Source organism: Panthera leo, chromosome A1 (assembly GCF_018350215.1).
Source record: "Panthera leo isolate Ple1 chromosome A1, P.leo_Ple1_pat1.1, whole genome shotgun sequence".
In the NCBI taxonomy this organism is placed as follows: Eukaryota; Metazoa; Chordata; class Mammalia; order Carnivora; family Felidae; genus Panthera; species Panthera leo.
Window position 1 is genome coordinate 109,574,617 of NC_056679.1, and position 25,113 is coordinate 109,599,729.

Below are 25,113 nucleotides of genomic sequence, written 5' to 3' on the forward strand. Positions count from 1 at the left end.
TCTTTAAAGATTAAGGTAAATTTTAAAAAAGAAAATTAAATTATAATGTTCCACTCAGATATTTTCTCAGACCTGACAGTTTATAATAAGAAATAATACCTCTATATGGTTTCTAAAGCAATTTCTCGTATTTTATAAATTATCCTATGAAATTAATTGTTTTGCTAAAATGTAAGAGTTGTCAAGAGAGAAAACAATTCTTAATATTCTTGGAATTCTTCCTCTAGAAAGCTAAATGTGTAAGAACAACCAAAGGTTTTTGTTATTAGTTTTGGAAAGGTGAGTACACAGATAATGCTTTAAAAGGCAGTAAGCTGCAATCTAGTACAAGAAAACATCAATTCCCCTTTCTTCTAAAAATATAAATAAAATTAACAATACTTTTCAACTTAATGAAATTAAGGTTTAAGAAAAAGCCTTTACGACTGAAATAAGTCTAGACAGATCCTGCAGAAACAAGTTCTTGTGGATCTGAAGTCTCTAATCATACCTTAGAACATTTCTTAAAATCAATCAGGTAGTTTAGAAATAGAGAAAAGTGGCCATTTGAAATACTACCCAATGTATCTTTACTTGCTTCAAACTTTACAGTTTATTTGGGAGCTTTCCATCTTAAGCTACCCCTAAGAATAGGACACCAAAGCAGAAGATCTTTATAACCGTAAATAAAACATGTTATAATGGGCACTGGTGCATTGCCAAATATAATTTGTACTTTTAGAAATTCAGGATTTGTTACTGCATGTCCCTGATACTGACTAGGATTAGAAATTTATGATGAAACCTAAAAAGGAACCTCTTAAGAATTACTCTTTTATACAGCTTACTAGCTCTCTTTACATTATCTCAATTGCAAAAGCATGAATCTCTCTTCCATTGTCTCAAACATAAGTTTAAACACATGTTTTAACAATTATGGATAATTGGAAGCAATGAAGAAGGGGAGAAATCATCACATGCTTTGTTCTACTGAGAAGTCCAACACGTATTCTTTAAATAATGATAGGGAGCAGTGCAGCATTTCTCAAATGAAGCCCACGGGTTATGGAAAAGCCAAAGCTCTGTGACGGAATTTAAGAGCTACCACTCACTAGGCAAGGACTTATCCAGAGGTTTCTCTATGACAGAACATGTGGAGTCTGAACTACTGCTGCTGCTACTGCCTGGAAGACAAAGAAATGAACCCAACGGGAACCAAAGAAAGAGGAAACAAGAAAATGAACACATACACAGAGGAAAATTCAGTTCCAGAAACAGAATTTTAAAGAACAATCAAGCTTTGTATTAAAGAACAAAACTTATTTTCCCTTAAAACCAGTCCTGGTATATTATCCAATATTCTCTAATTACAAAGTCAGAGAGGGCAATTAGAAACTGTATTCCTTTAAGCATGTACTATGGGCAAATCCCAATATCTACTTAAAACAGCAGCAATTCAGAGGTTGGAATGACATGAATAAAAAAGTAAGTCAGCTGGTGACATTTAAGTCTCTTTAAACTATTTAGTTGATAAGTTACAGGAAGTGAGTTTTAAAACTCCAAATTTAAAGTTATGCACAATTAAAACTATAGAAATGATAAATTACCCTTCATTATAGACAGCTTGCTTTGTCTGCAATTTCACTCCTTCTCCACCAAAACATCAAGCAATTGGATGTAATTATGTATGTTTAAGGTTTCATGACAAAACTGTGAAAGGCTCACTGAAAAATTTAAAATTTGTAAGCCTATCTTACAAGGTAATAAACTATCTTACTATTAAATATTTTAACATATTAAGCAATGGCATTTTTTTCTACTTAAAATTTTATTTTTAACAGATCTATTATCTGCTTTAGCTATGACAAGTCTGAAAAAAATAGGTATGAACACAAAACCATTTATGTAAATCAGGGGTGGGCAAACATATTCTGTTAACGGACAGATAATAAATGCCTTAGGCATTTATTCTGGGCTATCCAGAATCATGTGAAAGCAGCCATACACCATATGTAAACAAATGAGCATGGCTGTTTAAATAAAATTTTATTTACAAAAACAGGTGGCAGGGCAGATTTGGCCAGTAGACTTATCATTGACCAACTCTTGCTCTAAATCATGTTCTTCCTGTCTTTTTAAGTTATAGGACCTTTCATTTTAAAATTGGGGACTTCTGGTTTTATCTTCAACAAGATCATTTTAATAAGACAAGCAAAATATGCACCAGCTTGAAAACAATGATCCACACATTAATGATCCACATTAATGGAAGAGAGTTCTGAAATAAACAAACACTCAGAGCACAAAGGCTTGAAAAGCGGGCCATTATAATGTCTCTCTCTTTCACCTGTTACTTTTATCTTTATCACAATAAACACAACCTTACTTCACCCTTGGCAACAAACGCCCCATAAAAGAGTAAGAATGAAAATGCATTTTACAAAGTATTGAAACATAAAATCCTCATACAAAGTTATTTAAAAAATTCAGTGACTTCTAAAGCCTACCCATGCTTGAGAAAAACTCCACATTATCCTGACTTCCTAAAACAAAACAAAACAAAACAAAACAAAACAAAACAAAACAAAACAAAAAATTTAGGTTCCTAACAAAGATCAAAGTTCCCACATAAAATTAAAACCCTGAATGAAATCTTAACATGGTATAACCACTATCACAGATTTTTACATTTCTAAATTGTAAAAAGACAGAAGATAAGGTATTCTGATTCAGCTGTAAATAGAAGATCAGCACTAGAGAAAAAAATAAGGCAAAGTTAACCATGTATATGGCATATTTCTTGTTTGAACTGCTACCATAACTAAAAATGGCAAAAGAAAAGGCATGCACTCAACTGCATTAGGAATGTGAAATCATATGTAGGTAGCAATCCCAGTTAATTTCTAGAACATTAAAAAGAACTTACCCCTTCTTTTTTTCCTCTTCTCTCCATCTTCTCCAACCTCACCCTCTTCATCATCCTCTTCCTCTGACCCACTGATATCAGAGCCTGATATTTCTTCCCCTGAACAGAAATGTTACAAAACAATTTATATTCTATACCAGGTAGGTCATGACCTCTATTAATTTTCTTCATTAAGTTTTTTTTTGCCTGAAACAAACCATATTTTAATATTCCTAAACAGTATATCAGATATGCTAACCTCAGGAATAGATAAGATGTACGTAGAGGCTTTAAAGTTCCTAAAGAGAAGTTAAACTGATCTACTTAAAATTTCAAATGATTAGTTTACAAACAGTTCTAAATACACATAAAAATTTCATGTTAAAGTTGTTATTTCGGTTTTTTGAAAAAGAGATCACTTTGGGAGACCATTTTCTCATGGGTTTTCTGTTTAAGATGTTAAATAATTCATTCAACCAGCATATTTTTTTAAGAACCATAAAATTGTCATCTAACATAGTGATTCCACTTTTAGAACTGTATCATAAGAAATGTTTCAAAAGAAGGGGTTATTTGTACAAAGAGTATAATAACTTTTCCTTAAGACTGCATTTTTAAAAAAATTTTTTTTAATGTTTATTTATTTTTGAGAGAGACAGAGACAGAGTGCAAGCAGGGGAGGAGTAGAGAGAGGGAAACACAGAATCTGAAGCAGGCTCCAGGCTGTGAGCATGGAGCCTGATTTGGGGCTCGAACTCACTAACTGTGAGATCATGACCTGAGCCGAAGTCAGACACTTAACTGACTGAGCCACTCAGGTGCCCCAAGACTGGATTTTTTAAGTAATCTGTACACCCAATATGGGCCTCTTAACTCACAACCCTGAGATCGAGAGTCACTCTTCCAAATGAGCCAGCCAGGCACCCCAAGTATGACTTACAATGAAAAACAAAAAATAAAATAAAAGGGAATAATTAAACTAATATTAATTCAAAGCAGTACTATATTACCTCCAAAATAGTTATTTAAAAATAATACCGTCAATGTAAGAAAAGTCTAAAAAAAACAAAGGTAACTTGGGGGGAAAAATATACACTAATCACAAATGATAATATCTGAACAATAGTAAATAATGGATGGGAAGAGATCAGCATATTGGGAGAAAAAATTCATTAAAAACATTTTCTTTAGGCCTAGTGACAATGACACCCTTGTAGCAGTGAGTGCACATAATGTCCAAATCTCGATTTCTAAATACCATTCTCCATTGAGAGGGACCAGGGAGAAACAGATGGTTTTAAGACCAGAGCAGGGAAAATATAAAATGAGCCTAAAATACATGTGGTGCCAGAAATAAGTAAGTGCTCAAAACCACAAGCCAAAAAAGTGATGGGAGCATGCTCAAAGGATGTAGCAACCAACTACCCTGAAGGGGTGCCTATGGCTAAAGTCCAAGTAATTTGAGCAATAAAACAAATAACGATATTGTTGCATTACACTGCACAACATAGTGCAATGACATAAATAAATAATTGAATAAATAAACCAGTGGGGGATAAGGGACTATTCCCCCTCACAAGAGAATGCCAGACATTAAATATTAGAAGGAATGGTGAGAAGAGAAAGTCACCACTGAGCAAATGCCACAGATTTATTGCTACAGGCAAGAACGCCTGTTGGGTGCTAAAATTAGGGCAGAAAAGAATGATGAGAAACAGGATCTTTTCATAATTTTTCAGAGTATCTTCTCACGAGACATACCTTAAGACCAAAGAAAAAAAATTAAATGATAGAATTTATAGTGAAGAATCCTTGCAGAATAATTATGAGAGAACTACAGACAACCCAAACTGAAGAACATTCTACAAATATATGACCTTTACAGTGTGAAGACCATGAAGACAAAGTAAGATGAGGAACTGGAGACAGGAGGAGACTAAAAGGTCCTGACAACTAACTGCAATGTGTGAGCCTAGACTACATTTTAAAGTGAAGATAGGGGCGCCTGGGTGGCGCAGTCGGTTAGGCGTCCGACTTCAGCCAGGTCACGATCTCGCGGTCCGTGAGTTCGAGCCCCGCGTCAGGCTCTGGGTTAATGGCTCGGAGCCTGGAGCCTGTTTCCGATTCTGTGTCTCCCTCTCTCTCTGCCCCTCCCCCGTTCATGCTCTGTCTCTCTCTGTCCCAAAAATAAAAATTAAAAAAGTTGAAAAAAAAAAATTAAAAAAAAAAATAAAATAAAAAAAATAAAGTGAAGATAAAGGGCATTTTTTGAGGAAAAAATCAACATCTGAATAAGATCTACAGATTAGTTAATAAGTCTGTATCATTGTAAGTTTCCTGGTTCCAACAAACATAAAAGATGTTAACATTAAGGGAAGCTGTATAAGAGCTATATAGAAACTCACTATACTTCCAAATTTTCGGTAAGTCTATAAAAAGTGTTTAAAAAATCATTCTTTTAATGTTTTCCCTTACCTTTTTATTGTTTATGTGACCAACTGTATTAACCATAACACTCTTAACTGGATTATAAAAACAAATGTCATAAGCATCAATGAAATGAAATGAAATGAAATGAAATGAAATGAAATGAAATGAAATGAAATGAAATGAAATGTTTTAAATATAAAGTCAGCATTACCACATGATCCAACAATTCCACTTCTGGGTATATACCCAAAACAAGTGAAGGCAAGAACTCAAACATGTATCTGTATCCCCACATTCATAGCACGATTATTCACAGTGGTCAAAAGGCACAAGCAACCCAAGTGCCCATCAACAGATGCACGGATAAACAAAATGCGGTGTATACAAAGAATGAGTATCATTCAGCCTCTAAAAGGAAGGAAATTCTGACACATGCTATGACATCGATGAACTGTGAGGACTTTATGCTAAGTAAAATAAGCCAGACATAAAAGCACACATATTATATGATTCTACTTATATGAGTTATCTAGAATAGTCAAATTCAGAGATAGAATAGGGGTTACCATGGGTTGAGGCAGAGAGGGGGATGGAGAGTAAATGTTTAATGGGTACAGAGTTTCATTTGGGGATGATTAAAAAGTTTTAGGGATGGACAGTGGTAATGGTTGCAGAACAAGGTTAACATACTTAATGAATAAACGAATAAAAGTAGTTAAAATGGTAAATTTTACGTGATGTGCATTTTGCCACAATTAAAAAATGTAAAAAAATAAAGGCAGCAAAATAAAGGATGAAATGAACATTAACAAATCTAAGAAATTTAAACCTTTAAAACATACTGACTATAAATACCACCTAGTGGTCATATTTAAAATACCAAATTTCATTACCTAAGAGGCAACTCAATTATACTGCTTTTCCTCAATAATCTTACTCAAATTTATTCAATCAGTACCATCTCCAAACATTTGTGATGTTGGAATTCACATCTGACGTATCCAGTTTCCCCATAATCTGTAAAAAGGCTATTTTAAGCCCTCTGTTTATCTGCTATGCAAAGCAGCCCTTATGCCAATCAGTTCTTAGCATGAAGTGGAGAGAGTCATTGAGCACTTAATGACAGCCAGTAAATTTCTCACCCTCATGAACAAGGTCTTCAAACTTTCTAACCTTCTAACACCTTATTAGAAAAGGATTCCTCAAATTCAATCTCATGTTCAAATTTAAGAACGAAAAAATATTTTCAAAGCCACACAATGAATTTTGACTTAGAGTAAATGTGGTTTACCCATGACTCTCTGATAGCTTTCTTTATTTTGAACAGTGACTGATACTCTAGGTCATTTTCACCTAAATACATATATGGTAAAACTCACTCTTATATGGAGACAAAAAAATTCATTATTGAATAAGTGGTCAAATGAAATCTATAAAAGGTCATAGGGATTGAGATGGAGGTTTAAATTAAATCAATTTTTAAAAATTACATACACAAATATTACATAATTAAACTTAACATGAAAATGCTAAAGTATGTATCAAGTTACCTTGTAGAAATATTCCTTAAAATATCAAAGTTAGATGCTCAAAGAATTTAAATAAGTGATTTTTATTAGAATACTCAGTGGTTAAACAATATATTTTTAGCCAATATTAACATTAGTATTTTGAGAAAAAGTTACCTTCTTCAAGCTTTTTTTTCAGTTCTTCTATTTCTTTCTGAAACTGACGAAGCAAAGCATCCTTTGGATCTTCATTGATTCTAGCTTTATTTTTAATATTCTTAGCACGGTTAGCATACCGTAATGTACTAATAGTTTCATCATAATTGTAATCTGCTGGCCCAATATTTGCACACTGTTGAATCAGGAATACAAAACATTTTACCCTTGATGCAGTCAAAATTAATAATACTATTACAAATATATCAAAAAGAATTTCTTAAGCATAGATAGTTCCTCTCTGGCCTTCTGGAACAAGAAAGCAACCACCACACGGATTTCTAAACACCATTATATGGGTTAGCACACGTGATGTTCTTCCAAAAGAATCATCACAAAATCAAAAAAAGTGAAATATCAATGGTTTTTAAAAAGTCATGGCAATACATAAACAGGAATCTGAAATTTGCCTGATGCTAACTATTCCACAATTAAGTCTTACCATCATGGTTTTTGAATTTCCTCCTAAGGAATCTTGAAGAAGACGAGTCAATTTAGAGTTGCGATAAGGAACATGAGTGCTTTTTCCATCAACCAAGGCAGAAATTACATTACCAAGGGTGGAAAGGGAAAGATTGATTTTTGTGGCTTCCTTCAGGCGCTGTCCAGTAGCTCCAGTTTTTGCTTGTCTTTCTGAACCCTAGCAACAGACACAGAAATAAAGCTCAAATAAAAAATAGAGAATATGCCTCTGACAGTTTAAAACAGACTTTGATGCTGAAAAATCTGACAGGATATCTGGAATTTGCTTCAAAATAATACAGGAAGGGAAAAAGTGGCTAAAGGCAAAAATGAATCAGGACTGCCCATGAACTGGTAATCGCTGAAGTTGGGTCACGGGTATATGGGAGATCATTCTACTATTCTAACTAGTTTTGTATACATTAGAAATATTCTATGATAAATAAGTTAAACACGTACATAAGTAAACAACTTAAAAACTGTATGTAAATTACACATTTTCATTTGAATTTTTATCCGTTAATAAAAGGTAAAAAACAACAAAGGTTATTCCTTCAGTAGTATCCTGTTACTTACAGCAAGGTCTACAAGATGGAGCTTCCCCATTCTGACATGCATGTTACCATCAACGCCTTTTTCACTGCATTCTATAGTAATTGTAAAGATGGCATGAGAACGGGAACTGTGTTCATTCATATTAGTTGCGCCAACAGAACCTTGAAGAAAGGAAGGAAGTTCTTAGAAAGTGTAACACCAGGGAGTATCTTTTAAAATAATCAAATATACAGGGGCCCCGGGGTGGCTCAGTCAGTTAAACGTCTGGCTCTGGAATTCAGCGTGGGTCATGATCTCACGGAGCCTGTTTGGGATTCTTTCTCTCGCTCTCTCTCTCCCTCTCTCTGCCCATCCCCTGTTCTCTCTCTCTCTCTCAAAATAAATAAAACATTAAAAAAAAAGTAATACCACAATTAAAGTTTTTTTTTTAATCTTTAAAAATCCGATCCGACACCACTTTATAACATCTGGTAAGTAGTACTACACATACATGTTTCCACAGAGTATTATTTTATCTTCTGTTTTTTTCCACCTAACATTATCTCCTATATTTCCATGCAAAAACAACTTGCAAATCTTACTAAAACTGATTTCGCTATTCCCTGATACTTGGATTGTTTCCCATTTTAGGTCCTCATAAGGAACAACAATACGAGCATCTTTGAGCAGATACCTCTCTTTGTCTTAAGGACTATGTCTATGGGATGTATTTTTCAAACTGGCACTAGTGGATCAAAGGGTTGGAAGAGTTTTACAACTATGTGATTTTCAATCTGGGGTGGGAGAAAACATGTAATGTAAAAAACTGGTATTAAATATTTTAGTACCTATTATTTTTCCAACATAAGTACAGCATGGGATTTATGACTGTGATTTTTCTTTATTTCCAGTTATGAAAACAAAGCAATGCAACAGACAAGCTATACTGAATGTTATAATCCCTAAGGAGAAAACTGCTTGCAGCAGTCAAGTTGACTCAATACTCCAATCTACTGAAATACCACATATGGAAATAAAACAAAATTCCACAGCTTTAATTTGTGTCAAAATTTTTATTTTGGAATAAGAAAAAAATTAGGGCGCCTGGTTGGTTCAGTAGGTTAAGCGTGCAACTCTTGGTTTCAGCTCAGGTCATGATCTCACAATTTCGTGACTTCGAGCCCCATGTGGGCTCTCAGCAGGCAGTATGGAGCCTGCTTGGAATTCTCTCCTTCTCTCCCTCTCTCTCTCTGTGCACCGCCCCCCCCCCCCCCAACTTATGCTGTCTTTGTCTCCCTCAAAATAAATGAACAAACTTTAAAAAAAAAAAGAAAAAAATTAAATATTTATGTTTTTTAAGATGGTAAGGAGAACTTATGCTATAAATATGATTGCATGTGTATAAACTCACATATGTAAGAATATTTACTACAATATTACTAATAACAGCGAGAGTGAAAACAACACAAAAGTCCATGAATAAAATATTGGGTAAATACGTTATGTAGATAAATCCAGCGGAATACTATATAGCTATTTTAAAAAGGTCTACCGTGTGTTGATGTGAAATGATTTCTAGAACAACACCCTTAAGTGAATAAATACTACTATTATTTGGCTCCTGAAAAAAGGACAAGGACTCTCTGTAAAACTGCACTTGGGCATTCATGGACTGTATCAGGAAGGGTACGTGGGAAATTAATGGAGGTTGCCACTGGGGTGGGAACTAGGTGACTGACACCCAAGGGTAAAAGAAAGACTTGTTTTTCAATGTTTACTTTTGTGCCTTTTGAATTTTAGAACATGTGTATGGATGATCTATTCAAAAATAAAAATTTTCAAAGAAAATGATAATTTAAAAAAAATTTTTTTTAAATGTTTTATTTTATTTTTGAGAGAGAGCGTGAGCAAGGGACGGCAGAGAAAGAGGAAGACACAGAATTGGAAGCAGGCAACAGACACTGAGCGTGTCTCCACAGAGCCCAACGTGGGGCTCAAACCCACAAACCGTGAGATCATGACCTGAGCTGAAGTCAAACGCTTAGCTGACAGAGCCACCCAGGTACCCCTAAAGACTTATTTTCTTAAGTGTAAAATTAACTATTTCTATACTATGACCTCCTGCACAAAATGGGAACTAATTTTATATTTGTATCAATTTTTCATCTGTTTACAATAACAGCTTTTACTGTCACATTTCCTTGCTCTGCTACTGTCCTCTGGATAGTTACTTTACTCTATTTCCATATGATAAAATTACTATTTTTATGTTAGAACTTTTCTATTTGGTATTTGTACTAAATGTCTAATTCTTGGATTCAATCTATTAATTAAGATTATTTTTTTTTTTTTTTTTTTTTTTTTTTTTAATTTATTTTTGGGACAGAGAGAGACAGAGCATGAACGGAGGAGGGGCAGAGAGAGAGGGAGACACAGAATCGGAAACAGGCTCCAGGCTCCGAGCCATCAGCCCAGAGCCTGACGCGGGGCTCGAACTCACGGACCGCGAGATCGTGACCTGGCTGAAGTCGGACGCCCAACCGACTGCGCCACCCAGGCGCCCCAATTAAGATTATTTTTATATCTGCTATCTTACGTCTTAAAATGTCTTTGGCTTCATTTCTCTTTTTTTATTTCTTCTTATTTCTCTCATTAGAATTGTAGTTTTCCTCAAATCAATCTCACATACCAAATTAAATTAATTCCTTTTTTTTGTTTTGTTTTGTTTCTGTTTTTTAAAAGTTTATTTTTGAGAGAGAGAGAGAGAGGGAGAATGTGTGAGCAGGGGAGGGGCAGAAAGAGAAGGAGACAGAGAATCCCAAGTAGGCTCTGCATCATCAGTACAGAACCCAATGTGGGGCCTGAACTCACAAAATGCAAGATCATGACCGGAGCCAAAATGAAGAGTCAGATGTTTAACCAACTGAGCCACCCAGGTGCCCCAATTCTCAGTTCTTAATGGAAAGTTTTGATCACTACTGTGAATGGACTCTTAAGTCAAAAAAAATTTTTTATAGAATAAGCAATACATGATCGTATTCCTGGTATAAAAAAATTTGAAAATACAGACATCTGAAAACATAAAGTAAAGGCTCCATATATCCCTTTTGCCCAAACTTACTTCCCCTTCCCTAAAGGTAACCACTATTAAATGTTCTTTTGTTTTGTATTTAACATACACACAAGTCTATACACACACAAACACACACACACACACACACACAGCCCAAATACACAGTTGTTTAATAATTTGGCTTTTTTACATACATAAATGAGATGATGCAGTACATACTATTTTGTGATTTGCTTTCTTTTCATTTAATGATATACCTTGAAAATCTTTCAGGTCTCTACATGTAGATTTACTCTTTCTTTTTTTTTTTTATAACTTCATTATGTTCCATAGTATTTCTGTACCATAATCTGTATAGACAATGTTTGACTGATAGCTATTTAGACTACATCAAACTTTTACTATTACAAATAATGTTGCAATAAGGCATTTTGTTTGTTTATGTCTAAAAATATTTTTCTAGAGGTGCCTGGCTGGCTCATTTGGAAGAGCATACAACTCGATCCCAGGTTTGTCAGTTTGAGCCTCACACTGGGTGTAGAGATTACTTAAATATTAAGAAAATATTTTTCTACATATATATCAATATAGGTAGGTAGGTAGATAGATACGTGTTAGAATCAGAAACACTGGGTCAAAAGGCATGCCCTCTCTATCGTTTCTCGGCCTTTTGGCTAAGATCAAGTGTAAAAGGCATGCACTCTAAAAAATGTCAACAGATACCATTACACTACACTTCAGAAAGGCTGTAGCGCATTACACTCCCATCACCAGTGCCCGTTTCGTCAGAGCTTCATGAACCTGGATATCCCTTCATCGAAAACAACGGGTGAAATATCTCCCACTGCTGTTCTAATACACGTTTTCCTGATGAATTGTCCTGTTGAACATACCTCCATACGCTGGTTGCTGTGTATAGTTCTTCTGTGAGTAACATATTCATATATATCTTTTGCTCATTTTCCTGTTATCATGTGGTCTATTACTTGGTTTATAAGAATACAATTGATTTTTAAATTTTTCTTTAATTTCTTTGAGCTTGCTAGATTTACAGTCTAGTAAAAAAAAAACTCTTAAAAAGACGTTTACTTCCTACGTTCTCAATTTTTTACCTCCGATCTCTCATTGCTGCTGGCAGCACCACTAGTACTAGGCCCGAGGCAGCTTGTGTTTAAAGTGCTGAAGTTTCTTACTCTTTACACAAAACTTCAAATAATTCTTAAAAAGAATTTCATTTAATTTTGGTTTGCTTTTCTCCCCAACAAAAGGGAAGCAGTAAAGAGCTTGGTTAATGATGACCAACAGTCTACACTCAAAGACTATGCCACTTACTAAGTAGTATACAACCTTGGACAAGTTACTTAAACTAAGATTCAGTTTCCTCAATCATAAAATAGGAATTTAGTACCTTCACAGTCCACTGTGAGGATTTTTAAAAATCATTTTTATAAATAAAAGCCTACTCAACACATAAATGTTCAATCACAATTATGCACTACCACTTACGATTTTTGTGGCCTAGAGTCATAATTCTATCCATATCATCAGCATTATTTACCACATAAGCTGATAAATCTTTGATATAAACTCCCACATCAGGTCTTTCTTTAACCTAAAAAAAAAGAGAAAGAAGAAAATGACCATAAGATTTTATACACATATCCGTAATTCTTCCACAGTTAATTATCAAACATCTATTATGTATTGGACACTCTGCTACACAGTGATGATACAGTGATGGACAAGGTAGTCATAGTCTCTACATTTGTGCAGGTGACAATCAATGGCAAGAACATACAAATGAAAAATAATACACACTATTTAATTTCAATTGGTATATCAGGAAGCAAAAAAGTACAGGATAGTATGAGAATGCATTATAGCAAGACTAAGACATATAGTTTCCCCAAGATGATGTTTAAGCTAAAACTTGATAAAATAAGAGGTAGCCAATTCAGGCTGGGGTAGCAAGAAAAGAGTATGTTATGGGATCCCGAAATGGGAAAAAAACTAAGCACTCAAAAAAGTTAAAAAATAAATAAATAAATAAAAAGCCAGATCAGCTGGAAAGAGTAGGAAGCCTGGGACAAACAGGCGGGATACCTGGCTACAGAGGTAGCCAGAGATAAGACGAAGCACAATTATTGGTCTTTATGTTAACAGCAACTTGAAGCCACTGGAGGATTTCAAACAACGGAGTAAAATAATCAGATCTACAACATCTATGTAAAAACATTACCTTTCTACGAGTAACCTTATGAGAACTTTCATCAAATTTCAAGGACATATTTAGGATAGGTTTACCTAAAATACAGTGTTAGAAAGCTGACGCTCACTTTGTAAAGGCCCTATTAGTGACCTCCACGAGTCAACAAAACATAGGCATACCTCAGAGCTATTGCGGGTTGGGCTGCAAATGACAATGAAGCTGAAATACTGAAATAAACCAAGTCAAATGAATTTTTTGGTTTCTCAGTATATATAAAATTATATTTATACTATACTATAATCTATTAAGTGTGCAATAACATTATGTCTAAAAAACAGTGTATACAAATCTTAAATAAGAAATATTGTATGGGGTGCCTGGGTGGCTCAGTTGGTTGAACATGAGTTAGTCCAACTGTCAGGTGAGGTCATGATCTTGAGGTTCCTGGATTTCAGCCCTGCATCAGGCTCTGCAGTGCAGAGACTGCTTGGGATTCTCTCTCTCTCTCTCTCTCTCTCTCTCTCTCTCTCAAAATGGATAAACAAAAAAATTTTTTTTTAATATCTTATTGCTTAAAACACTAACCATCATCTAACCTTTCAGCCAGTCATCATCTTTTTGCTGGTAGAGGGTCTTGCCTGACTGATCAGAGTGGTAGTAGCTGAAGGCTAGGGTGGTTGTGGCAATTACCTAAAATAAGACAACAAAGTCTGCTGTAGTGATGGATTCTTCCTTTCAAGAATGATTTCTCCATAGAACATGATGCTGTTTGATAGCATCCTACCCACAGAACTTCTTTCAAAATTGGAGTTAATCCTCTCAAACCCTGCCACTGCTTTATCTACAAGTTTATGAAATATTCTAAATCCTTTGTCATTTTAACAATCTTCACAGCATCTTCACCAGGAGTAGATTCCATCTCAAGAAACCACTTTCTTTGTTCAATCCATTAGAATCAACTCCTTATCGGGTCGCCTGGGTAGCTCAGTGGGTTAAGTGTCTGACTTCTGCTCAGGTCACGATCTCACAGTTCATGGGTTCGAGCCCCGCATCAGGTTCTGTGCTGACAGCTCAGAGCCCGGAGCCAGCTTTGGATTCTGTGTCTCCCTCTCTCTCTGCCCCTCTCCCACTAGCACTCTGTCCCTCTCTCTCTTTCAAAAACAAATAAACATTTTTTTAAAAAGGAAATAACTCCTTATCCATTAAAGGTTTATCATGAGACTACATCAAGCCAGTCACAGCTTCAGGCTCCATTTCTAATCCTAGTTCTCCTGGTGTTTCCACCACATCTGCACTGACTTCCTCCACTGAAGTCTGGAAACCCTCACAGTCATCCACGAGGGTTGGAATCAACCCCTTCCAAACACCTGTCAATCCTGATATTTTGATCCTTCCCATGAATCATGGATGTTCTTAATGGCACCTAGAAAGGTGAATCCTTTCCGGAAGATTTTCAATTTACTTTGCCCAGATCCATCAGAGAAATAACTCTCTAGGCAGCTACAGCCTTAGAAAATGTATTTCTTCAATAACAAGCGTTGACGGACAGGCTGCAGAATGGATGTCGTGTTAGCAGACATGAAAACAACATTCATTTCATTGTACAACTTCATCAGCACCCTTAGGTGATCAGGAGCACTGTCAACGAGCAGTAATATTTTGAAAGAGATCTTTGTTTCTCAGCATGTCTCAACAGTGGACTTAAAATATTCAGTAAACTGGGGCAATTGGGTAGCTCAGTCACTTGAGTGTCCGACTCTAGATTTCGGCTCAGGTCATGATCTTAAAGTTTGTGAGATCAAGCCCCGTGTCAGGCTTTGCACAGACAGCATGGAGCCTACTTGGGATTCTCTCTCTCTCTCTCTCTCTCTTTCTCTCTCTCCCTGCCCCCATCTGCCCCACTCCCACTCATGCTCTCCCTCTCTCAAAATAAATGAACATTTAAAAAAGATATATTCAGTAAACCATGTTGTTGACAGATGTGTTGTCATCCAGGCCTTGTTGTTCCATTTATAGAGGAAAGATAGAGTATATTTAGCATAATTCTTAAGGGCCCTAGGAGTTTTCAGAGTGTTAAATGAGCACTGGCTTCAACTTAAGAGTCATCAGTTGCATTAGCCCCTAAGAGGAGAGTCAGGGTGTCCTTTGAAGCTTTGATGCCAGGCACCGACTTCACCTATCTATGAAAGTCCTAGATGGCATCTTCTTCCAATAGAAAGTTGTCATCTACACTGAAAATCTGTTGTTTACCATAGCCACCTTCATGAATTATCTTACCTAGATCTCCTGGATAACTTGCTACAGCTTCTACATCAGCACTTGCTACTTCAGCTTGCACTGTCATGTTATGGAAATGGCTTCCTTCCTTAAGCCTCACAAACCAATTTCTGCTACCTTCAGACTTTTCTTCTACAGCCTCCTCACCTCTCTCAGCCTTCACAAAATTAAAGAAAGTTAGGGCTTTTCCCCGGATTAGGCTTTGGCTTAAGAGAATGCTGTGGCTAATATCATCTTGTATCCAAACCACTAAAACCTTCTCTACATCAGCAATTAGGCTGTTTGCTTTCTTATCATTTGTGTGTTCACCAGACTAGCACTTTTAATTTCCTTCAGGAACTTTTCTTTTACAGAAAAAATTTGCTGTTTGGTGCAGGAAGCCTGACTTCCCACCTATCTTGGCTTTCGACAGATTTTCCTCACTAAGCTTAATCATTTCTAGCTTGTGATTTAAAGAGATGTGTGACTCTTCCTTTCACCTCAACACTTAAAAGGCTGCTATACAGTTAATTAGCCTAATTTCAATACTGCTGTGTGTCAGAGAATAGAGGGCCACCAGGAGAGGAAGAGAGATGGGGAACAGCCAGCCTGCAGAGTAGTCAGAGCACACGAATTTATTAAGTTTGCTGTTTTATGTGGGCGTAGTTTGTGACACACCAAAACAATTCTAATAGTAACATCAAAAATCACTGACCAGAGATTATCATAACAAATATGATACTAACTAAAAACTTTGGAATATTGTAGTAATTACCAAAATGTGACACAGAGACACGAAATGGGCAAATGCTGTTTGAAAAATGGTGCCAACGGATTGCCTGACACGGAGAAACGCATTATCTGGAAAGCGCAATAAAGCAAAGCATCATAAAACGAAGTATGTCTGTAAAGTGAAATGGAAGGCTGAGGTCTGTGGCTGCCAGTAGGGAGAACCATTCCACAGGCAGTAAGATCCCAAAGACAAAGATGACAAACAAAATTTTAAAAAAAACAACCCCATGGGCACCTGGGCGGCTCAGTTGGTTAAACGTCCAACTGTTGATATCAGCTAAGGTCATGATGTCACGGTGTGTGAGATGGAGCCCCACATTGGGCTCTGCAATGACAGCAATGAACCTGCTTGGGATCCTCTCTCTTCTCTGCCCCTCCTCCTCAGGCTCTCTCCCTAATTAAATAAAGTTTAAAAAAAAATTAAAAAACAACCCCAGAGACAAAAATCACAAGGGCAGACACTCCAAATTCTAGGTGTTGATTCGAGATCTACTTGGCAGTTTGGGAGTTTTTTGGTATTTTTTGTAAAAATTTATCAGATATATTTATACATTAGGAAAAATTACTCTTTACCTTGTCATGAGGTATAAATATGCCCTAATTTTATTTAGTAGTAAAGGAGTAATGGTGGTCTCTATAAACCAGGAGTGTCAAGCTGCTCTGAGAGCCCTAGAGAGTCCATGGTGGCCCTGAGGGGGCCACTGTAGGAGTTTAGGGGTTCTCAAGCCCAGACAAATTCTAAAGAGAGCTTCATTTCATGTGTTTTGCACACTGTGCTTCCATACGAGGTCTGGTACAATGAATGTATTTAATTGTTTTAAGTCTTTTAAATGTTTGAAAATTACTGGTCTATATCATTTACAGATGATAAATTTTCCTTCTCAGGAAATCTATGGTAAAGAACACTGTGTATGTTTCTATTCCAGCAAACTGATATTTCTGAAAAACACAAAAATCATGCAGCTGATGTCATGGCAATGTCAAAACTTTTAAGCATTTACTCTCATTCTCTGCAGTCATTATAGAGCATTATAGAGCAGAAACACACTTCTAACTTGCTTTAGTCTGCAAAATCTAAGGTCATTTCCAATAACAATGTGACATTAATTTAAAATTCATTTAGTAAGTGCAGTAGATAAACTGATTAGATATGAAGATGAAGAACTGAAATATGACTCTAAATTTATGAAAGTTTTTATTGGGTAATGATATCAAATAATTTTTGTCATAAAAACAAAGAAATTTAGCTTCTATAACAAATACAGTTTATAACACTCAAACAGTAGATCTCAAAGGAGCAGTTACTCCCCAGCCTAGAATATTTTAGAAATTTGTAGATGGAGTTTCTGGTTCGAGAACATGATTGGTATTCACAGGCAGGAGCCATGGATACTAAATATCCTGAAACGAATGGGATGGTCTATCACTGAAGAATTGTCCCATGCAATTTTGATGTCCTAGTATATATTCACATGAATGAAAAAAATTATTTATGATTACCTGAGTCTAGACCCAAACTCTATTTTATATATAAAGACAAAGTGCTTTTCCATGGTAATAATAGAGCAATGTACAAAACTGAGGAAAGAACTACTACTTTATTTTGTTCAGAATACCAAGAGGTAGTTACTATTTTAAAAGACCATGCCATTGACAGGAACACCAAGCAAGGTGCTTCTTTGTTTTTGTTTTTTGGAGGGGGAGTTAAAAAAATTTTTTTAAGTTATTTGAGAGAGAGAGAGAGAGAGAGAGAGAGAGAGAGAGAGAGAGATTGAGAGGGAAAGGGAGAGAGACAGAAAAAGAGAATCCCAAGCAGCCTTCACACTGTCAGCGCAGAGCCCAATGCGGGGCTCAACCCATGAACTACACAATCAGGACCTGTTTTTTGGGTTTTTTTTTTTTTTTTTTTTTTTTTTAAAGAAGGCTTCGCACCCAGTGGGAGCCCAACGCAGGGCCTGACAAAGGGCCTGAACTCACAACCCTGAAATCAAGATGTGAGCTGAGATTAAGAGTTGGACACTCAACTGAATGAGCCACCCAGGCCCCCCCCAGTCAAGGTGTTCAGATCACCGATACAACATACTTATAACAGTCTGCATTTGTAGCTGTTGCGTTCATGATGTTTACATAGGCCTGACTATTTCATTATGTCACTGAGTACGGTCATATCTAAGCATTTATATAATGAAATACTACCATTTTATATTTTCAGTACTTTTATTCTCATTTATATTACAGTTGGGCATTCATCAGATGAATGGATAAAGAAGATGTGGAATTCTGGATTACACCACCATTCACCTACGTGACTGTGATTGAATCAGGAAACCTCTCTAGGTTTCGGTTTTCACATCAACAAAACTGAACTGCTAGGAAGAGTAAATGAAATAAAGTGTGTACTACTACCACAGTTTATTGCATTGAATGCCTACTACCACACTGTAAGAACTTAACAGTAGCCACTGTTACTCTACATGTATTCTATGCAATTCTACGACAGTACCTATTGTTATTCCACATTCAACTACCATATACACCTTATTCTTTAATCATTTTACTGACAATGAAATTCCAATCAAAATTCCAATATTAATATTTTAAAGGCTAATCTTTTTTATGTCTGTCTCATATCTTAAAATATTAAAATGTTAGGCAATATTTACCAATTATTTACCACCTGACCCAGCAGTTGAGCTTCAGGAATTTATCCTCAGATATGCCTGAAGATGTATGAATTCATATATGTACAACACTATTTACTACAGAATTGTTTGTAACATATCAGCAACAACCCAAGTGTTCATCAAGAGAGGGCTGGCTGAATACATGATGCCCCCCAAAAACAGTATGCAGCTTTTAAAAAGGACAAAAGAAAAAAAAAGAAGAATGAGGAGGCTTTTCTGTACTGATATGCAAAGATTGTCACAATCCATTGGTTCAGTGAAAAATACAAAATGCAATGAGGGATAAAAATAGGATTTTCAATAAAAAACAGTGAATAGGAATCAGCTAAACCTATCAGTTAACAACCTTATGTACCTATTCACAAATTTTGTGATTCTCTAACATTTATGCATGTAATTTCGTATTTCCCTTTTCGGGAATTCATCATGACAACAGTCTTTCATGACAATCTATTATTCCAATGTGTAAAAACTAGAATTTCTTAATCAGAAATTATAGTTTTTCCTTTAGGTAAAAGAAACATTGAAAACTACTATTTTTTTATTATATCTATAATTAATACCATTATTTTTGACACTTAAAAAATTTCATTTTTCCTCCTCCCCTCTTTCTTTTTCCTTTTTTTAAGTCACATTAGTGTTGACCTTTTTTTTTTTAGATTATTTATTTTGAGAGAGACAGAGAGAGACAGACAGAGAGGGCGAGTGAGGGAGGGGCAGAGAGAGAAGGAGACAGAGAATCTCAAACAGTCTCCATGTTCTCAGCACATAGCTGGACAGAGGGCTTGATCTCACAAACTGTGAGATCATGACCTGAGCTGAAATCAAGAGTCGGACATTCAAATCAACGGAGCCACCCAAGTTCCCCTTCTTTTTCTTTTTTGACACATTAAAAATTTCTGACTTAGAATAAATTGTAAAGTACTCTTGGCATCCATACCAGAAAATGGAACTTTACATTCACATAAAAATTTGTGTGAAGGGGCACCTGGGTGGCTCAGTCAGTTAAGCATCCAACTCTTGGTTTAGGCTCAGGTCATGATCTCACAGTATGTGGATTTGAACCCCACATCAGGCTCCAGGCTGACAGCGTGGAGCCTGCTTAGGATTCTCTCTCCCTTTCTCTGCTCCTCCCCTGCTCACACACATACTCTCTGTTCTCAAAATAAATAACCTTAAAAAAAATCTGTGTACAAATGTTCATAGATGCTTTATTCGTAACAGCCAGAAACTATAAACTGCCTAGATGTCATTCAACAGGTGAATGGTTAAACTTTACATATATACACCATACATTACTACTTACCAGGTGAATGGTTAAACTTTACATATATACACCATACATTACTACTCACCATAAAAAGTAATAAACTATCAATACATGCAACAACTTGGATAAACCTCAGAGGAGTTATGCCAGGTGAAAAAGGCCGATCACAAAAGTTATATATTGTAAGGCTCTATTTATATAACATTTTTGAAACGACAAAATTTTAGAATTGGAAAGAAGATTAGGACTGTCATGGGTTAGGGAAGGGGACAGAGGAACATAGTCAGGAGAGAGGTGGATGTGGTCATAAAAGGGCAACATGAGGCATCTTTGTGATACAACTGCTTAGTACCTTGACGTGGTAGTGGACAGATCACATAAACATGTGACAAAATAGTACAAAGTACAAATGAGTACAAGAAAAACTGGGGCACTTGAGTAAAATCTATAGACTATAGCAATGTCAATATCATGGTTGTGATACCGTACTAAAGCTCTGTAAAATATGACCACTGGGGAAAACTGTGTAAAAAGTACTTCTATGTAAAGGGTAATCTCTCCATATTCCTTCTTAACAGCTGCACATAACTCTACACTTACCTGAAGAAGAATTTTAATTAAAAAAAAAGTGCAGATCAATATACATATAGAGCCACTTACAGAGCAGAAGTAAAATTCTATTTGTATTTACATAAAGGAACACTGAAGGAATACTGACAGTGGTTATCTTAGGGTGGGGAGAAAATGGAGTAGCAACAACTTTTCAATGCATAAATTTTCACAATATTTAAAATTTTGAATCGGGACCATATAAACAGGTAAAAAAATAAGTAAACTATTAAAAGTACCTTTTGTACAAAAGGAACTTTAATTTAGTTAACATTCTACTGCTTTGGAAAGCACTTCAATTCCAGTTATCCTTACCTCTAACCTCTGTGTCTGATCCTTGCCCAAAAGGTCACGAACTTCTTCATTATATATTTCCAAGTAAGACACTCGAACCAAAAATCTGTAAATAAAACATCATTTTAAAAAACAGAGAAATACTTACAAGAACAGTTTTAATACGTATTGAGAAGATATGTGCCTATATGCCTTTCTTGTGTTTGTACTTCTCAATAGTAGAAAATAAAAGAATTCTCTTTTACCTTGTATCTCCCTCTGCTTTTGCAATATGACCAAATATGTGAGCAAATGAATTTGGAATGATTCCTCTAAGTTCAGGAACAGCTCGAACGCCTTCCATGGTAAAAGTTTTGCCTGTTCCAGTTTGTCCATATGCAAAAATAGTCCCTGAAAATGATGAAGAGAATCAATCACTTTTAGAGTCCAATGCTACAGAATAACAGCTCTTAAAAATAATTCCTTTGATATTGTGATGCAATTTCTTCCTTGGATTTAAAACTTACTCAAGTACAAATTTCACTTCTATTATCAACAATTACAACATGTACTCTGTGCCAGGTAAGCCAAGCACTGTCAAAGCCCTAAAATCAATGATATATTCCTAATTATTAATAAAAAGTATCCCAAACCGTAAATGTAAAGTCTTACACCATGGCTAAGCATAAGAAATTCATTATAATGTGTATGCTGATTACTTAGTGTAAACATTACGTTGGAGAAGGTAATACAATTGCAGTAGCAAAAGAAGACAAGTTCTAGAATGGAAAGACCTCAGTGTGACCTATCTGCCAGTGGTGAGCCATATGACCTGACACAAGAATCTACCCAGAGACTGTCTCCTCAGTGGTAAAACAAGGATAAGAATAAGTACCCGACATTAATAGTAAGAACCAAATGAAACAATTTACTCCAAGCGACCATCATGATGCCTGGTAGAGTAAAAGTAAATGGTATTTTCCTTCTTCTTTATCCTAAAATAAATTCATTACTTAAAAAATATGTATTTTTGAAGTAAAAGCTGTAAGGAATAGGGGAGTCAAAAAAGGTGACAATACAATCATTACAGGTAATTACAGATACAATTTAAACTTTCTAAACAGCTAAATTCATTCATTCAACAACTACTCACCACACACCTGAGTATGGTAGTGTGCTAGGCAGCAGGGGACACAGTGAAAAACAAGACAAACATAGTTCTTAATCTTACAGTATGTGTAATCTTGGAAAGGAGGTATTGGTCAAATATTTATAGGAGGATGAGTCCTGGGACTGAGAAACAGAATTCTAGAGGACAGTAAAGGGACACAGTGTAGGCAGGAGAACTGATGCAAGAGGAAATGCGGGGGTGGGGGGGATGAGGAAAGGCATTCCAGAAAAGCTAAAATTTAAGATGCAATCTGAAATATGAGTAAGAGATAGTAACAGAGTGGACAGCAAGAGGCAAGAGAGAAAAAAGAGAGGTTTTGAGGAAATGAAATGAGATCAGAATGAAGGAAACAGAGATGGAAAATGAAGATGGATGTAGACAGAGCTAAAGACACCAGCAGGAGCATAATCACACAGGGCCACGAAGACCATACTAAGGTTTTAAGAAGGTATCATAAAAGCAAAGCGAAGCCAAAGAATGATTCTGCAGTTAGGAGTGAATCAGGATCGCTACAGCTATACTGTGTACATAGAATTGGAAGAAAGCAAAGGGAGATTTGTGAAGAAACCAGTCAAAGAGCTGGAGCTGACAACAGAAGGGAGTGAGAAAGGTGGAAGGATTTCAGAGACATGTAACAGAATCAATAGCACCTGGGAAATAATTAGCCAGGGGAGGAATCCAGGACGACTTTCAAATTTCTGGCTGGAACAAAGGGATGTATGGCTATGCTGTATACTGCTGTATACTGAGATGGTGAACACCACTAGAAAAAATGACAGTTTGAAAAGAAAGACCATGAATTCAGTGCAGGGCACACTGAGCTTTAAGTGCCCGTGACACAACCAAATAAATGCATGCATCAAGCATGTGGAGGCAGGTGGAGGGATGAAATGTATTTGCTCAGTGAAGCCCTACGAGTGCATGTGATTTCCAAGGGGGACAGCTCAGTTTAAGAACACAGCACAGGAAGTGACAGCTCAAATGACAAAGGCTTTTCAACTATCACTCTATGCAGTTAACCTCTTATGTCATCATCATTTCTAGACTTTCTGTGACAATAAGCACAATAATTAATCACAACAGAAGCCATTTTTTACACATGGGAATAAAAAAGTCTTAATTTTTTCTAACTCACTGAATATTTCAAACTCTGCCATAAAAATGCATTATTGCATTCAAAAGAGCTAAAAATATTATGAACTCACAGACTGCACTTTATAACTGACACAAGAGCTATCATTTACAGATCATCTGCTATGAGCTAGGCATGTACTTTACATGCATCCTTACTGAATTTTCACCCCAATCCTAAAAGCTGGGCACTATTTCTATTTCCATGCTTTAGTTGAGGAATCGAAGGCTTACAGAGGTTGGATTACTTGTTCAATGTCATAGTAAGTGGTAGAAAGAAGGTCTGCACACAGTCCATTTGAGTCCAGAGCTCATACTTCTAAAAAGTATGTAAGGGCCAGAAATTTTTTGAATTCAAAATTAATTCCTAATGCAACTTCTATGAATGCATTAAATACATGAAGATTACTAATTTAAAAAGCATATTAATCTCTAATTTTAGAGCTAAGAAGGATCAGGAATGCCTGAAAATAAAAGAATCTTATCTCATTTTCAGAGAGGAAATTCCAAATTCCTAGCTTTTTACGTCCAGCTTAACAAATCTAATGCCAGCATTTCCTTCATATGAACTTCTCTTAAAACTCTACTTTTTAAAAACTAAAAACGACCTGAAATCTTACCACATCTCCCTATTTCCTAACTACATCTTTAAAATGGTGGAAGGCCTACAAAAAATCTGCACGTGGATTTTTATTTCAGTGCATAATCCTAACTGCCAAAACTTGGATGCAACCAAGATGTCCCTCAGTAGGTAGGTGAATAAATAAACTGTGGTACAGCCAAATAATAGAGTATTATCCATTATCAGCATAAATAAAGATATAAGCTATCAAGCCATGAAAAGACACGGGGAAAACTTCAGGGCCTATTAACTAAGTGGAAGAAGCCAAACTGAAAGGTTACATACTATATGATATTCTAGAAAAGGTGAAACTATGGAGACAGTAAAAGCATTAGTGGTTGCCAGGCTTAGTAAGGGAAGGAAGGATAAACAAGCAGTGCACAGAATGAAACTATTATTTATATTACAACAGTAGACACATGTCATTATATTTTTTGTCAAAGCCCACAGAATGTATAAGAGTGAACCCTAATGTAAACTATGGACTTTGGATGATAATGACATGTCAGTGTATGTTCATCAATTGTAACAAATATACCACTGTAGTGGAGGATGTTGAGAGTGGGGAACTTTGTATACATTTGGGGACAAAGGATATATGGGAAATCTCTGTGCTTTCTTCTTTCTTTCTTTTTTTAATATTTTTTAATGTTTATTTATTTTTGAGAGAGAGACAGAGTACAGGTGGGGTAGGGGCAAAGAGAGAAGGAGACACAGAATCTGAAGCAGACTCCAGGCTTTGAGCTGTCAGCACAGAGCCTGACGTGGGACTCAAACTCACGAACTGCAAGATCATGACCTGAGCTGAAGTCGGACACTCAACCGACTGAGCCACCCAGGTGCCCCTCTCTGTACTTTTTTCAATTTTGCTTTAAACTAAAACTGTTCTAAAAAACGAAGTTCACTAACTTTTTTAAAAAGTTTTAAATGGTAGAAGGATTATGTATTTGTCTTTCCACATTTGAATAATACATTTAAATAATGTAACA

General features: G+C 35.9%; 1 protein-coding gene across 4 annotated transcripts in view; it reads right to left on the bottom strand.

The window, feature by feature from the left end:
- KIF3A (kinesin family member 3A) overlaps nucleotides 1–25,113 on the bottom strand; it is a 46,137-nt gene that overhangs the window by 11,569 nt on the left and 9,455 nt on the right. For 3 of the 4 annotated variants that reach the window (XM_042934790.1, XM_042934780.1, XM_042934799.1), the window contains exons 3-9: nucleotides 21,467–21,611; nucleotides 21,243–21,327; nucleotides 12,614–12,719; nucleotides 8,077–8,216; nucleotides 7,481–7,678; nucleotides 7,000–7,174; nucleotides 2,906–3,004 (exon numbers count right to left, since the gene is read on the bottom strand). In XM_042934790.1, the coding sequence (XP_042790724.1) occupies nucleotides 2,906–3,004; nucleotides 7,000–7,174; nucleotides 7,481–7,678; nucleotides 8,077–8,216; nucleotides 12,614–12,719; nucleotides 21,243–21,327; nucleotides 21,467–21,611 (948 nt within the window). Of the gene's footprint in view, nucleotides 1–1,091; nucleotides 1,164–2,905; nucleotides 3,005–6,999; nucleotides 7,175–7,480; nucleotides 7,679–8,076; nucleotides 8,217–12,613; nucleotides 12,720–21,242; nucleotides 21,328–21,466; nucleotides 21,612–25,113 lie in introns of all 4 variants that reach the window. The other variant, XM_042934806.1, reaches the window with a different exon arrangement.